Source organism: Perognathus longimembris, chromosome 12, assembly GCF_023159225.1.
Source record: "Perognathus longimembris pacificus isolate PPM17 chromosome 12, ASM2315922v1, whole genome shotgun sequence".
Taxonomy (NCBI): domain Eukaryota; kingdom Metazoa; phylum Chordata; class Mammalia; order Rodentia; family Heteromyidae; genus Perognathus; species Perognathus longimembris.
The window spans coordinates 66,677,085-66,692,808 of record NC_063172.1 but is presented as its reverse complement, the minus strand read 5'-3'; the positions used below and the strand labels follow the sequence as shown (position 1 = coordinate 66,692,808).

The 15,724-nt window shown below is 41.4% G+C and overlaps 1 protein-coding gene across 1 annotated transcript in view; it reads left to right on the top strand.

The window, feature by feature from the left end:
- Positions 1-15,724, top strand: part of Cpa6 (carboxypeptidase A6) — a 244,219-nt gene that overhangs the window by 139,957 nt on the left and 88,538 nt on the right. The window contains exon 3 of the mRNA XM_048358676.1: positions 13,007-13,131. Within this exon, the coding sequence (XP_048214633.1) occupies positions 13,007-13,131 (125 nt within the window). The remainder of the gene's footprint in view (positions 1-13,006; positions 13,132-15,724) is intronic.

Here is a 15,724-nt window from a genome sequence, read left to right as displayed (position 1 = left end):
GTTTCAATCCCTCCCTTTCTGGTCACTACTGCCATGTTCTTGGCCCTACCAGTGGTGATCGCATTCTAAGACATAGAGGTAGAGATGGGATTGAAAGAATGAACAGTGGCTCTATTTTCTGGCCCACTCAGGAAGTGGGAAATTCCATGATTGAATAGGGTTTGTTTCACTGATTGTTTATTACTATCTAATTAAGGTGGAATAAATGCAGCAGTGATATTTACTAGTAACTATGCTGAAAATAAACTAGACATCTTGGGAGAGGGGGATGCATGGGAGAGAAAAACTGGGATAAGGGGGGGGGGGGAAGAAGTGATGCTGTTCAAAAAGAAACGTACTTATTACCTGACTCACGTAGCTGTAACCCCTCTGTATATCACCTTTACAATAACAATGAGGAGAAAAAGGACAAATGTTGTGTAAATTAAGCTTAATTACAATTTGTCCCAGAAGAGTTACTGCTTACCAAGAAAGAGAAGAAAAAAGAGGGAGGGGATAACAAGTACGACAAGAAATGTACTAACTACCTTACATAACTGTAACCCCTCTGTCCATCACCTTGACAATAAAATTAAATTTTAGAAAAAGGAGTGTCAGCCCTTACAATTACCATGGAGCACTTCTCTAGAACATCAAATCCAATGTATTTTGTCTCATAAACTTCCATGGGTCCCAGGCCCCCATTTCTACATCCATAAAATTCAATGGGGGAAAAAAAACATTAAAAGATGAATTTCATGTGTCTCTTAACCATAATGTAACAAGGTATTTTATTGAACACTTTCTTTTTATTGGAGAATTCTCTCTTTACCTTCAGATGTACTTACTTATTTCTTTTGAATACTAATATTTTATGGTATTTTTATGCTTTTTTTCTTTCCTTTTCTGTATCACAGCTATCTTGCATTGCCTTCAAGTCCTACAACCTTCTATGTACTGATCATATAATTGTCTTAAGTATTTTACCCACATATATTGAGAGGCACATCAAACTCTCCAGCTATTCCAAGGTTCTCTGATTTATCATTTCCTTCTTGTTTGCATGCCTTCCTCTAAGCATTATTTTAGATACGAGTATCTGAAGATGTTGCATCTATAATCCTGCTGTGTAGCTTTTTATTACAGCACATTCATAGATCGTGTGGGAACTCTTCTTCAGCGTGGCTTTAGCTACAAGAATTCTGAGTGGCCTGACTTACGGGTGTATTGTCTGCGGAGGGTTGTAGTTACTACTACAAAGTGCTTCTATATTGTCTTTTCGTGATAGAGGGGGCGGGAAGACTATACGTGGGTTCAAAATCAAGGCCTTGCCCTTAAGCCACGTCCAACGTCCTTTTGTTCTTTAGTTACTTTTTCAGATCGGATCTTGTGCCTTTTGCTCACATCCGTCTTGGGACTGCCATCATCCTACCTTTGCCTCTGGTATAGCTAGAACCGCAAGCGTGCACGGCCGTGCCTCACTACACTTTGAAATAGAGTCTCAGTGACTCTCACCTGGGCTGGCTTCCATCCTCAAATCCTCCCAAGGGCAGAGGAAGTGCATCTTTAGTGTCTCAGTCCACTGCCTGTTGCTGTAACAAAATACCCGAGGCTCGAGCTGAGCAACAGTGGCTCACATCCAAAACCCGAGCTGCTCAGGGTTTGAAGTAGCAAAGTTCAGAGCAACACAGGAAAGACCAAACTTCAAGACTCCTATCTCCTTCTGACTTTAAGAACTACGCATCTCAAAAATCACGCAGCAAAGATTTTTCCTTTTATAGGGAAGAGCAAGAAGACCAGAAAGAGCTGAGTGCCAAAAGTAGGATGAACAAGTACTTGATCTGACAGAAAGGTAAAAAGGATTTCCCCCTAAGATCACTTCCGAATATGCATTGATGCAAGGGCTGAAATGCTAATTCAGGCTAAGGGGAGGTGAAAGTTTAAAGTTCTGGACCGGAGAGAAGCATCAGTGAAGTTTGTCAAGTCATGGTGCTAGAAATTTCATTTGAATCAGTCAGTAGAGCAAACTGCAGCTATTTATGAGGCCAATACAGGAATCTTCAGAGTGTAGGTCGGCGCTGAGCATAACCAAATGAGGGGGGACTCTCTGAGTCTTACCTCAGTTGTATATGGGAACCACAGTTCTTGCCATGATTTATCTCTAGAAGCAAGGGGAGGGAGGGTGGGATTCGTGTAACCGTCGTTCTCGTTCAGGACCACAAGGCTCAGGTAAGCTCCAGTACTGTCCGTGCTTACTCTTGCCTCTCTTCTATTCCTGACCTTCGCATGGATGCCTCCCGTTCCCACTTTCTTCCGTCCTTGGACGAAAGGTTAATGCCTGCTCACACTTGGTGTTTACACACGGGCAGCATCTCCCCTGGGAAAAGTGTCTCAAATGACCCCCGAATTGTGACAGACCGGTACGAGGCCGTCTCTGGAGACCCACCGCACTGAGCGGGCACGGGACAGAGCTGTCTCTTACTCATGCCTTGCACGCTCGGCACTCTCCTCAGTGACTGTGGTGTGAAAGGGGGTTACAACCACAGCTGTGACCTTGGAAACGCAGTCTGTCCTCTCTCACAGACTAAGAGGCAGAACAATCCCCAAGTTCTCAGGCTCGCTCACACAGCAATGATCCCCTTGCTTGATCAGCTCCACCTTGAGGGGTTCTGTATCTGCTCACAATGAATATGATGGAAAATAGAATAAATTAATGTGGCGACTTCCCTTTCATCTCCTTAGCTATTTTGAAGAGAATGATTCCAGCACAGGGGTTACAATTATTTTTAGTTGAATATTTATCTTGCTCATCTATGATTTATTGATACTGACCTATATACCAAAATGTAACTGTCCACTGAAAGGTAACATTCATGTTAAAATTGTTGAAAAAAAATCTTTTTCCCCCTGACTTTCAGGGAAAGAAGAAAAGTATTGGAAATCTGGGAGATAGTTTTGCAGGATTATATAAACTTCTATACTGAAAAAGCCCTCATAAGTGACATTATAATTACGTAGATGTAGGAAAATCGCCAAGTTCAATCCTTAATTGTAATTGCAAAATTTAAGCCTTTGAAACGCAGCATATCAAAGTTTAGATAAAATCAGGAAATAACCATTTCTTTTGTGTCCCAAGTTGGAATTTTATTAAATCAAAGATGGGTTTTGTTTGATTTATTTAGTTAACACATAGAATCCTTGAGCCAAGATCTGAAAGACAAAATGTGTCACAAAAATAGAAGTGATTTCCATTACGATTCAAAGCCCACAAAAGGCCCAGAATTCTAAGTGAGAATTCTCAATCATACCGTTTTTCTGACTGCCAAATGGAATATGTATTGATCAGCTATCATGAAAATGCCTTCGGTGTTTACACCAAAGAGGGTGAGGCGAAAACTTCTATTATTTGATGATATACACTCCAGGGACTCGTGTCTTCAAATAAACTTATTATCAAGTGATATACCAGGTGATCTCTGATTACTTTATAACAATTTCACTACGGATCCAGGATGAAAATGCTATCTTGATTCTCAGGTATGGAATTTAAAGCTAGGAAAATTGTTATTCCCTTCATCTAATAAGTTTCCCTAGTGGTCTTTCAGTTCTTGGCCCCTTTCATGTAGAAGTCAAGAAATCTCCTTAGTGCTGATAATTCTACAGGTATTCACTGAGAAGGCAGGAATTACGATAGCAGTGGATCTGAAAAACAAATGGTATGTCAGTGTTTCAAAACAAATTCAGTGTCAAAGTCAGAAGCTATAAGCTTCCTAAATCCTCCTGGTGTGCAAACGCAGGTCTACGTCTCTTTCCATATCTCCTAACTCCCCTTCTAGCCATCCCGTCCTGCCAAATGCTCCACGATGCACCCTTTATCTATCCTACTTTCAGCTATCACATGGCCTCAGTATAATGGTAATTGTCTTTAGAAAGGAAGAATCATAGCTGAAGGCACGGCTCAAGTGGTAGAGCACTTGCCTGGGAAGCATAGGGCCCTGAGTTCAAACCCCTAGTATCACCAATAAAAACAAAAATCAAAATCAAGAGGAGTCAGCCTGGAGCTAACAGCTGAACATGTCTCTACTCAGAGCCGTCGGGGACTCACAGACGGCCGTATGGCTCCCCGACGCCAGCCTGGCTCCACGACATCATGGTGTTCCACTGAAACCATTCCCAACCAGGCCGTGGTGGCTCGCACCTGTCACCCTAGATACTCAGGAGGCTGAGATCTGAGGATCACAGTTCAGAGCCAGCCAGGGCAGAAAAGCCTGCGAGACTCCTATCTCCATTTAACAAAAAGCTGGAAGTGGAGCTGTGGTTTAAGTGGTAGAGCACTAGCCAGGAGCAAAGAAGCTCAGGGACAGCACCCAGGCCATGAGTTCAAGTCCCAGGGCCTATGCAAAGACACAGAAAAAAACTCATTCAGCACAATGTGAACATCAGTCGAAGCTTCACTGTGATCACCAAGAAATAAGACAAAACAAGGCTATTGGGTTCATGTCCAAAGATATGCAAAAAAAAAATCTTTTATAAAAATGACAAAACATATTCCTTTTCCGACTAATATGTGACTACTGCTTCTCTACCAATTATAACTTTAAACCTTTTTGTTTCTCCCTTCTACTAGACAAAAATCAAGCTGTTAAATGCTAAATAGAATTGTTCTTCTTCTTCAGTGTTCAGTCCAGAGATACATTCCAGTTTCCTTATTACCTCTAAGATCACTGAAGGCAAGTACAAATCATAAAGTAAGTTCTTTCTTATACACTTCACTGAGACTACCTGTCTCTCTTTGTACTGAATTTTCCAACAAGCCAATAAACCCAACTTTGCTTTCACTCTATTAATATCCTATGAGTCTTTGATTCATGAACATCAGCAATCTTTCCAAATAAGTGAATGTAAAAAAAAAATTAGTAGTTTAGGGAAATGATAAGTATCTTTTTTCCTACATGCCTTATTTAGATAAATTAACATGTGTCATCTAGTTATAAAAATTAGCATTCATCTTTGAAGAGAATTAGGAGGGAATCTTGGGTACCAAAACAAAGCTTTTCTCTTTTTACCTAATGTTGGAGAAATAATACTTGCCTGGTGACTAACGCTGAAGCCAGCAGCATTCATTTCAGTTACATAGAAATGTGCTTTCCTAAGCAATGCTTAGATTTGGACTGATCTAATTTTTACCCCATTATTGAAGCCTACTGGGTCACCTAACAGTTTTAGCAGTGGAATCTTAATTCCTCAAAATGGCAGTGTAGGAAAGTAGGGCCCTCTGAGGGTTGTTTGGGTCATGAATGGGTTGACATCTCTCTAATTAATTTGGGACTGGATTAATTCTTGTGGGAGTGACTGAGTTTTCACAGGACTGGATTCGTTTCCACAGTGTGGCTTGTTCTAAATCTAGCCTTCTTCTTGTGTTTAGCGTCATCTGTATCTATCCACTTGCACTTTGCTTTCTGCCATTGGTTGAACCAAGGCAGTAGCATGCTTTTTTGCCAGCCTCTGGATTTGGAAACCAACATAGACTTCTTGCATTTATAAATTATCCAGACTCGGGCATTCTGTTATAGCAGCAATCGGAAATGACCTACGATAAGGCCTTGCTGGTTAAAATGATTCTTTTAGCACCTAATTATTTGGTAGCTGACACATTTTCTCTTCTCTTTTTCTGGAGGAAGACTATTGGAGTTCTTAGGGCTATGCTTCAGGAGAGTGAACCCTTGAAGTTTGAGAGAAAAGATCTGGGCAGGGAGGGAAAATTAGTCCCAGAATTTTAACAGTCTCTCAAGGGTCTCTAGGGGGTAGAAAACCAGCACCTCTGACCATGTTTCCATCTTGGAAGCCTACCAATAATTTAAAATGTTGAGGAATAAAACAAGGACAAATAACACAGCTGAACCACATAAGAATTTCTTCCATTCTTTTTTCCATTGTTAGTGCTGGGGTTTGAACTGTGCTTGCTAGGCAGGTGCTTTCCCCCTTGAGCCATGCACCTAACAGCATTTCTCTAACTGCATGACTGCAGTGGCATTCTAGTCACAAGAAACAGGTGGAGGAAGTCCGAACAGGGAGCACAGCTGCAATTATGCCTAAAGGTCTAAAAAGCCAACAAGACTTATGAGTTGAGAAATGAGGTGAACAGATAAAATCTGAACAACAACAACAACAAAACCTTATCAATTTTTTGTTGGTGTGGGGAACTAGAATTAGGAATTGGGGATCTAGGAACGCAGAGATGGAGAACCTTTATTCTGCTAAGGGGTATTTGTGTACTTATGACATCATCAGAAGGCCATACAAAATTCTCACTGTGGGCAGCTGATAACAAGCATGTAGCTTGATACCATTATGTACCACATGATTCCACGGGCCTTCCATGGCCTGGCCAGGGTAGGGAATGCAAAGGAACAATCTCGGAGACAGTCTGTATTTGCCTAAGGAGGAGAAAGTTGCATTACTCCACCTATAAAATACATATTATTTAGTGCCCATTAAGTAAGTGCCAGACATGAGTCTAAGCACAAGAGAGACAGAGTTGAGAGGGGTAGCAGTGGGGGGGGGGAGACAGATTTTCATAATACCTATTTTTATGGATATAATAGAAAACAGATGTTAATATACAATGAGGAAATGCAGTTAGTTGAATGGCAGCGATGTGTGCTAGCCAGAACGTGCGAACGCAACCTACATTGAGGGGAAAAGAAAACGAAAAAGGATCTTTTTTAGATGGATTGGATGATTTCAAGATGACATGATCTTGGGTTACGGATGCAATCGAAATCCATTCAGTGTCCCTAGATGGAGAAGGGAAGACAGAGGTCCTCACAGGGGCAGGGACTGGCGCCATGGGACCTGAAGCTGAGGAATGCCTGGGGCTGCCAGGGCTAGAGCAAGGAAGGAGTCACCCCTGGAGGATTCAGAGGGTGCTGCACCCACAGCGCCTGGATTCCGGACCTCTGCTGGCTGGGCCTGCAAAGGAACGCCTTTCTTGTGCTTTAAGCATTTTGGTTTGTTGTGACTTCGTAACACAGCCCTGGGAAAGTAATTAGAATAATAAAAAGTATGTAAATGAGATAGAATAGAAACACATTTTTTTGTGAAAAGATCTCCCTGTATAGTCCAGGCTGTCCTTCAACTCATAAACCTTCTGCCTCAGCTTCCCAAGTGCTAGAATTACAGGCGGCCACCACGCCCAGCTTCACAATCGGAAGGAAGCAGGCAGCCGAGGTCTGTTCTAAATGTGGCAGTGTGGGAAGCTTTTCAGAAAGCTAAATCCAATGCAGATGCAGAGTAACGAAGCAAAGTGTTTTTCAGTGTGTGAAGATTTTGTGTGTCTTAATATTGAATTTGATGCTCTAAATTAAACCAAACACTGATCAGCTACCAAGTTGATATCAAAAAGTCTTTCCTGTGACAGGTAAGGGCCTGAACAACCCTTTTCTAAAAGAAAAGGCCAGGGGCAGGGGGGAAGGAATAGAGCAGATGCAGCAGTCCTGTGCCTCTGTTATTTCAGGAAGCTGGAAGGCTAGCCATCTGACAAAAACTGAAGGGCCACCTAGACCCCGAATCCACATACAGGACTCTCCCTGGGGCCCTAGCGGACACTGAGAGCCCCCAGCGATACCGGGACCAGGTGTGCGAACAACCCTCGGCCAGAGGTGGAGTAGTTCTCAAAAGTAGATCTACCAAACCAAGGAGTGAGCTCAACATAAGGACCCGAAGAGCTGTGATATTAGTATCACACTGAATTATAATTACATTTTTAATTGCAAGTAATTTTAATTTTGAATCATTTATCATTCAATAAATGCTCCAAGTAACAAGACACCGTTTTAAGTACTTTATATGTACTGATTCATTTACGCCTGTAAAAATATATTATTCTCGTTTTAAAAATGAGGAAAGTGAAGCGCAGAGAGCTCAAGCAAATTGCCACACAATTCCTACGTGACAGGCTACTATCCATGCGGAGAGATCTTTGGTACGTTCTTCAATTTCCTTAATCAATATTTTGTAATTTCCTTGTAGAGGTCTTTTGCTCTGCTTCCTTGGTTACTTTTTTTACTTTTCTTCTTCTTTTTAATTATAGCGTTATTATCTTTAAGTTGTACAAAGAAGTTACTATTCAGCATATCTGCTCTTCTTCTTCTTTGTAACTATTATGAATAGGATTCCTCTCGTGATATCTTTCTCAGGAAATGTGTAATTGGCTTATTAAATCCTACTGATTTTTTTCCCATGCACTACTGCTTGAGCTCAGGGTTTGGGTGCTGTCCCTCAGTGTCTTTGTGCTCAAGGCTAGCACTCTACCACTTGAGCCACGGCGCCACTTCCGGCTTTTTCTGTGCACGTGGTGCTCAGGGCTTCATGCGCGCTAGGCGAGAGCTCCACCGCTAAGCCACATTCCCAGCCCAGCACTACTGATTTTTGCATGTTGGTCTTGTTTCTTGCAACTTTACTGTATTTGTTAATCAGTTAATCTTTTGGTAAGATCCTTAGGTTTTTCTGTATGTAGAATCCTATCTTTTGCAAACAAGCATAATTTGACTTTGCCATTCTAATTTGTATGCCTTTCATTTAATTCTTTTTCTACTTTATTTTCAATTTTTCTAGATTAGAGTAGTAAGAATACTCTGGTCTTAGTCTTACAGGAAATTTACTCAGATTTTATTTTAATCTGGTACAGTGTTGTCTGTGACTTCATTATAGTCTTTATTATGTTAATTATTATCTTTATTTTCTTACAAATTTTAACCTAAATTAATGTTGAATTTTATAAAATGCTTTCTCTATACTTGTTGAATGATCACATGGTTTACTTTGCTCATTCTCTGTGTGATATGTTCTTGTTGAGTCCATGTACTGAACTATCTTTGCATTTCTAGAATAAATTTTGACATGCTTGGTCATGGTGAATTGCAGTTGGATTCAATTTATTCATACTTTGTTAGGAACTTTAAAGTATGTGTTTATCACGACCATTGATACATAATTTTGTTTTTGATTTTTTGGCTTTCGTTTCACAATAACGTTGTCCTTGAATGTCTTTTGAGCTCTTATATGTTTTCCATCCATTAGTCTAATTTTCTAAAAACGACTATGAATAGTACTAATAAGAAAGTACCAATGAGAAAACTGAAGCTCAGATATGTTAAAAAAAAAGTCTCCCACAAATTTACACAGCCAATGATGCCAGTTCTTGAATTATTTTTCAAAAAAATTACTTTTTTTGTTGTCTTTCATGCCAACTTCTTTTTCATTTCTGAGAATGTTACGGTTTTGTATTGTTTATTTGATACAGGATCTCACTATATCACCTAGGTTGGCCTCAAATTCACAATCCTCATAACTCTGCTTCTTCAGTACAGGGATTACAGGTGTGTGCCACCATGCTTGGTGATGTTTAGTTCATGTTAGTCTTCTCTGTTTCTTATTGTAGGTTATATTACTTTCATGCACATTTATTATAGGGAAGCTACTCTTTTCTGTAGGATAAGAATTCTTATTTTAGCATGTAGCTCGGAGAATAATACTTATAGACTCATGTGTAAAGTGGTAATCAATAATATTTTAGGTACTTGCAGCTCTCCACCCCATAAAATAGAACACCTTTTTTTTGTATCCATTGAAAGAAAATGTTTTTCTTTTTAAATAAAAAACCCATCTTTATCATCTCTGATCTTAGTTATCTGGGTTTGCTGCCTTTGTTTTTTGGTCAGGTTTGCTAGGGGTCTATCTTGTTAATTTTTTCAAAGAACCAACTCTTTGTTTTGTTGATTCTTTCGATGTTTTTTTTTGTCTCTAATTCATTTCATTCTGGTTTGATTTTAATTATTTGCTTCCGTCTATTGACTTGGGGTTTGGCTTGTTGTTCTCTTTCGAGGAGATTAAGGTGCTTCCTTAAGTTGTTGAGTTGCTGTTTCTCCAGTTTGTTGGTGTATGCACTCAGAGATATAAATTCCCCTCTGAGTACTGCCTTTTCTGTGTCCCAAAGGAGCTGGTACCTTGTGTACTCATCTTGGTTGAATTCCATAAACATTTGAATTTCTGTACTAATTTCTTCAATGACCCACTGATGGTTCAGCAGTGTGTTGTTTAGTCTCCATGAATTGTAGGATTTTCTGTGGTGGCTGTTTGAGTTGAGCTCTAACTTTATTCCGTTGTGGTCTGAGAGAATGTAGGGAATGGTTTTGATACTTCTGAATTTGTACAGATTTTCTTGTGCCCTAAGATGTCATCTATTTTGGAGAATGTTCCATGTGCTGCCGAAAAGAATGTGTATTCTGTTGTTGCTGGATAGAATATTCTGTAGATGTCGGTTAAGTCTAGTTGGTCTAAACATAGAGCTCTGCTATGACCCAGCAGCCCCACTTTGGGGCATCTACCCAAAAGATCACAAACAAAAACACACTAAAGCCACCAGCACAACAATGTTCATTGCAGCACAATTTGTCATAGCTAAAATGTGGAACCAACCCAGATGCCCCTCAGTAGACGAATGGATCAGGAAAATGACACAATGGAATTTTATGCCTCTATCAGAAAGAATGACATTGCCCCATTCGTAAGGAAATGGAAGGACTTGGAAAAAATTATACTAAGTGAAGTGAGCCAGACCCAAAGAAACATGGACTCTATGGTCTCCCTCATAAGGAATAATTAGCACAGGTTTAGGCTAGTCACAGCAGAGGATCACAAGAGCCCAATAGCCCTTATGAACACATAAGATGATGCTAAGTGAAATGAACTCCATGTTATGGAAACGACTGTCATATCACTGTTGTAACTACTTTCAACGTGGTATGTGTAACCGAGCTTCTATTATTGATGATCCTCTTGTATCCCTTTCCTATGGTTGTACCTGCACTATCTGTGTATCTTATCTGAGTACATTGGAAACCATGTATACTGGTATTAGAACTGGGAAATAGAAAGGGAATACCAAAATCGAGAGACACACGGCAAAAAAAGACAAACGACTACAAAAGCAATACTTGCAAAACTGTTTGGTATAAATGAACTGAACAACTCATGGGGGGGGAGGGAAAGAGGGAGGGGGGAATAAGGGAGGAGGTAACAAACAGTACAAGAAATGTATCCAGTGCCTAACGTATGAAACTGTAACCTCTCTGTACCTCAGTTTGACAATAAACATTTAACAAATAAATAAAGTCTCAATGACTATTCTGCCCCCCCCAAAAAAACACATCTTTACCATTGCCTTAGAGGCAAGTCACAAAATTGACTAAAAGATTAGAAAATCTAATATACAAAGGTGAGTGAAAGGTATCAACATACCTTGTCACATAGGCAAACATCCAACCATTCCTCACTGAAGAACAGAGCAAGAATGAAACTGTGTTACAAGTGTAAAGGATTAAGAAAAATGTCTGACAATCTTGTTGAATGTAGACATGAATTGAATTAGGATACTGTCAACTCTCCTCCTTTTGAAGACTTAAAAGGTTGGTCTAGCTGTGCCTACTGAAGATGGTTTGGTGCGGTGCTAACAATATCCTTGCCCGAGGGCTGACAGATGGACAGAATGACCTCTCCCCATCCCTCCCAAACCCACACTTTTGTTTGCCTGAGATCGTGGATAGGCTTGTTAACTCAGTCAGGTTTGCCCTTGCAAGTTAGCTAAGGAGTCTGCTGACTGAAAGAAAAGCAGGTGCATTCTTTGTTCCAAAAATAAAAGCCTGTTTACTCTGTTCCAGATTAGATTATTTTATTGGACATTGGCGTCACTGAATCACAAAGTATATTTGGTCTTCAGAATGCTTTTACAGAATGCCCACATTGACACAAGTGAAATTAAAGTAACTAAATCTGATGCAATAAGATGTTAGTAGACACCAGAACTCTGCTACAGGACAAAGAATCAAAGCACAAGAAGAGACATCAAGAGACAGAAGTGAGACCAGGTGCTCATGCCTATAATCCTAGCTGCTGAGATCTGAGGATCAGGTTCAAAACCAGGCTGGGCAGGAAAGTCTGTGAGACTCTTATCTCCCATTAACCACCAGAAAACTGGAAGTGGCACTGTGGCTCAAGTGGTAGAGTGCTAGCCTTGAGCTGAAGAGTTCAGGGACAGTGTCCAGGCCCAGAGTTCAAGTCCCACAACCAATGAGAGAAAGAGAGAGACAGAGACAGAGAGACAGAGACAGAGAGACAGACACACAGAGAGACAGAGACAGGAGTCTAAAATTGTGCCTAACTGGAAATGTATCTCTAACTTCCACAAAAGATGTCATGCACCCTTTCAGCTGTGTTCTGTTATTCTTTCAATGAATCCAGAGTTCCCCGGAGGTGTAAATACTAGTCAAGGGACTAGGATCACAATACCGTAGGGGACCAATGTGACTTCCCCGCCTCCTACAAAATACTGAACATGTAGTACATGTGCCGCACTTTACAGTATGAGCTGCCTTCTGAGAAGGAAGGATTGTGTGGATCCACGAAGACTGGGCAGGAATTGGAGAAAGGCAAGTCCGGGGAAGAGCAAGCACTTAGAGAATGTTCTGCTTAAAGTTCCTACGTTTGGCCTTGGTGGTGTAGCTCAGTGGTAGAGTGCTTGCCTTGCACACAAGAGGACCTGAGCTCCACCTCCACCATAACAAATGCGTTGAATGCTGTGAAACCACCATAATTTTCTTGCGTGGAATGATAATTATCCCCTTCTCCTATTTATGTGAATATTTGTACAATAAGTAATTTTTACATGTCAGGGTTGCTCAATAAATAATTTTAAAATAATATCAGATTTACGCTTAAAACTATTTTTCTTATCTGGTGGTTTTATTACTAGCCTGCAGTTACTTCAAAATTAAGAACAAATCTCTATGGGTATTGACAAATGTACAGGACAAGCTCAAGATTAGGCGGGCATTTTTCTCTGTTCATTTAAACATGGAGTCTAATCCCAAAGTGTGTTTGACTTTAACAAGAGAAGTACTTGACGCCATGACCTGGAATTTTCCCCACCGCATTGAATGTGAGTGATTGGTTGGTTCTCGCACCCCAGGTGGACCTCTGGCAGCCCAGCAGTATCACCTACGTATCAGCGGGGACCGTGACTGACATCCACGTCCCCCGAAATGCTTCCCGGGCCCTGCTCGCCTTCTTACAGGAAGCCAACATCCAGCACACGTAAGCACCCCTGTCCTGGCCACACGTGCACTGGCACGAAGCACACCCGCGGAGTCCTTGGATTCAGACTATTTATCAAGGGTTGGCAACAGTGTTTCACACCGTTCTTCACTGCCCGTGATTTCACTAGTTAAATGTTAGTCCAATACCATTGTACTGTGTCTAAAAGTGATCAGGGTCAGCATGGACTTTTCCCCGAGGGAAGAAAGAGCAGCAGCAGCTGGGCCACGCCAAGATGGCAGGTGAGGGGCCGGGGCTTCCTGCAGGAGCTGTGAGCCAGGCGAAGGAGGCAGGGCGGCTACGCAAGTGAGCAGAGCAGCAGAACACACCGGAGAAGGAAGGGAGGCCACAGGACCCGGGAGGCGGAGCTGTGGGAAGTCACACCGCAGGGGAGGATCCCAAACCTCTGCTTATGGGGTTACCCCCCGGAGGATATAAGCAAGAGAGCCCCAAGTCTGTGGGTGCCTGGGGTAAATCAAGGCAGTCCAGGCGAGGGCTGGCGAATCCCCAAGTTCAGACCAGAGGAGTACATTCCCCAAAGTATTCTGCAGAGAAAATCTGCTCTGATAGGCAGGAACAGAAGTCAAAAATTACTCTAAGTATTTGAGCTTGGAGAAACGAAGGAGACAGATTTGAACAGATTTGGATATTCTGAGGGTTGGGTTTTGTTTTGGAAGGAGTAGTTAGAGCAGGTAGAAGACAGTAAGTGGAAAAGAGAAATGGGAATCAAAGACTTCAGAGAATGTCCTTGGTGTCAAGTGTTACGCTGGGACTTGGTGTTGGGAATTGCTTTTCCTGACGCTCATGGTGAGACTTGGTTGTTGAGAGGAGAAGGCAGAAGTGAACAGGAGGTAAGATAGACTTTGCCCTCAGCAGTTAGAAGACGGAGAGAAAGAAAAGAAAAGCCCATAACGAGGTGTTTCCGAAGATTTAGGATTTGTGAAAGCAGGGGAAAGTTTGGGCACGTCAGGAGGTTGAAAGGAAGGACGCGTGGGAAGGGAGATGATAAGGACGAGGCCAGATGAATGCGCAGCTGGAAGAACGTTTCTGAACGGGGGAAGCATGCCTCATCCTTGCAGAATGAAGAAGCAAGGGTGAGCCTACTCAAGAGGGTTCACACATTAAAAGACATCAAAGGTGAATTCTGTTTGGATGAAGAATAGCCAAAGGTATATCTACTGAAAGTGAAGAAACAGAAGTTGAAGGATGTCATGAAGAAAAACAAAGCTAGGGTAAAAATAAATAAAACCAGTTGCTACTGAAAATGACGCAGGGATGGGAGCTTGAAGATTAGGAACATAGACGGGACAGCTAAAGGGCAGGAAAGCTAAAGTGTTTAGCGAGAGGCTCGATTAGGTATCCATCTGTGGTTCTAATCTGGAGGAAAGAGCAGGGAGGAATTATGGAGCAAAGGAAGGAACATTTAACAGCACGTAGGTTAGTGGATGTTACAAAGCCTATGGTCGGAAGTTTGTGGAGGGTAACAGATCCAGAAGCTCGTGAAGGAGAGGATGGCTACAATGGGATTTTGGAGGTAGAGATCACTAAGGCTACTGTGGTTAGGTATGAGAGGAGGAAATCACTAGAGAACGACCATGCAGAATGACACGAGAGACGGGAGACGGGTGGAGAGAATGGAGAATCTGGCAGAGAAGGTATAGTGAGACAGCAAGCCGAGAGACATGATAGCAAGTGACTTCCCTAACCTTCCCCACTTCAACAGGGTGTTCTGTTGTCACCGCTGGGGTGGGGGAGATTTAGGGTAAGCTGCTGGCTCTTGGGGGGGGGGGGGTACGCAAAGGTGAGGATCCTAGGCGCTTTAGAAATCTGGAATCAATGGTAAAATTATAGCAGTGACATCCCAACCCCAAATAAATATTGCCTTTCCAGAAAGATCCGTGCAACCTTATTAAAGTACCAATATGCTTTTTGAAGAAAGGTGTTTCATCTGTGTTTCTGGAACATAATCATAGCTGTACACAAAACTATTGTTCATATTGCTCACATTTTCATCATTGCTGTAGCTTTGAAAGCATTGCTTGGATTTTCCTGAATGCCTGGCAGGAGAGAGCTTGCCAATTATATCTATAGGTGCCCAGTAACAATGCACATGTTTCATTAATTAGTGTTCTGTAGAAAAGAACATGGCAGTTAGTTTAACAAGTCTCTATTTTGCTATTAAATATAGGTCATGTAGACCTGATATGGAATATCACACTCTGTGTTCCAGAGAATTGAGTCAAACAAAGTATTTTTAAATCAGGTGTCTCCTCATGAAGAACAAGTATTTAGACTTATTCATTTTGTTGGACCCAAGATAATAACATAGAAGAGTCAATTAAATTCTGTAGACACGGTAGGTAGACATCATTTTAATTGACTCTGATTATTATAGCCTAGGGTATTTTCAAAGGATCATCATTTACCCTGTATTACTAAATAAAATGTATCATTATAGTGATCTTTAAAGCAGAGATGACATGACCGAGGTACCCGGCCCCCTGGAGGCCAGCCTGTCTCCATGAGATGATCCATTCTACTATTAAAAAAAAAAAAAATCTGTTGTAAGTGCCTGTAAAAACTGGCAACGAAA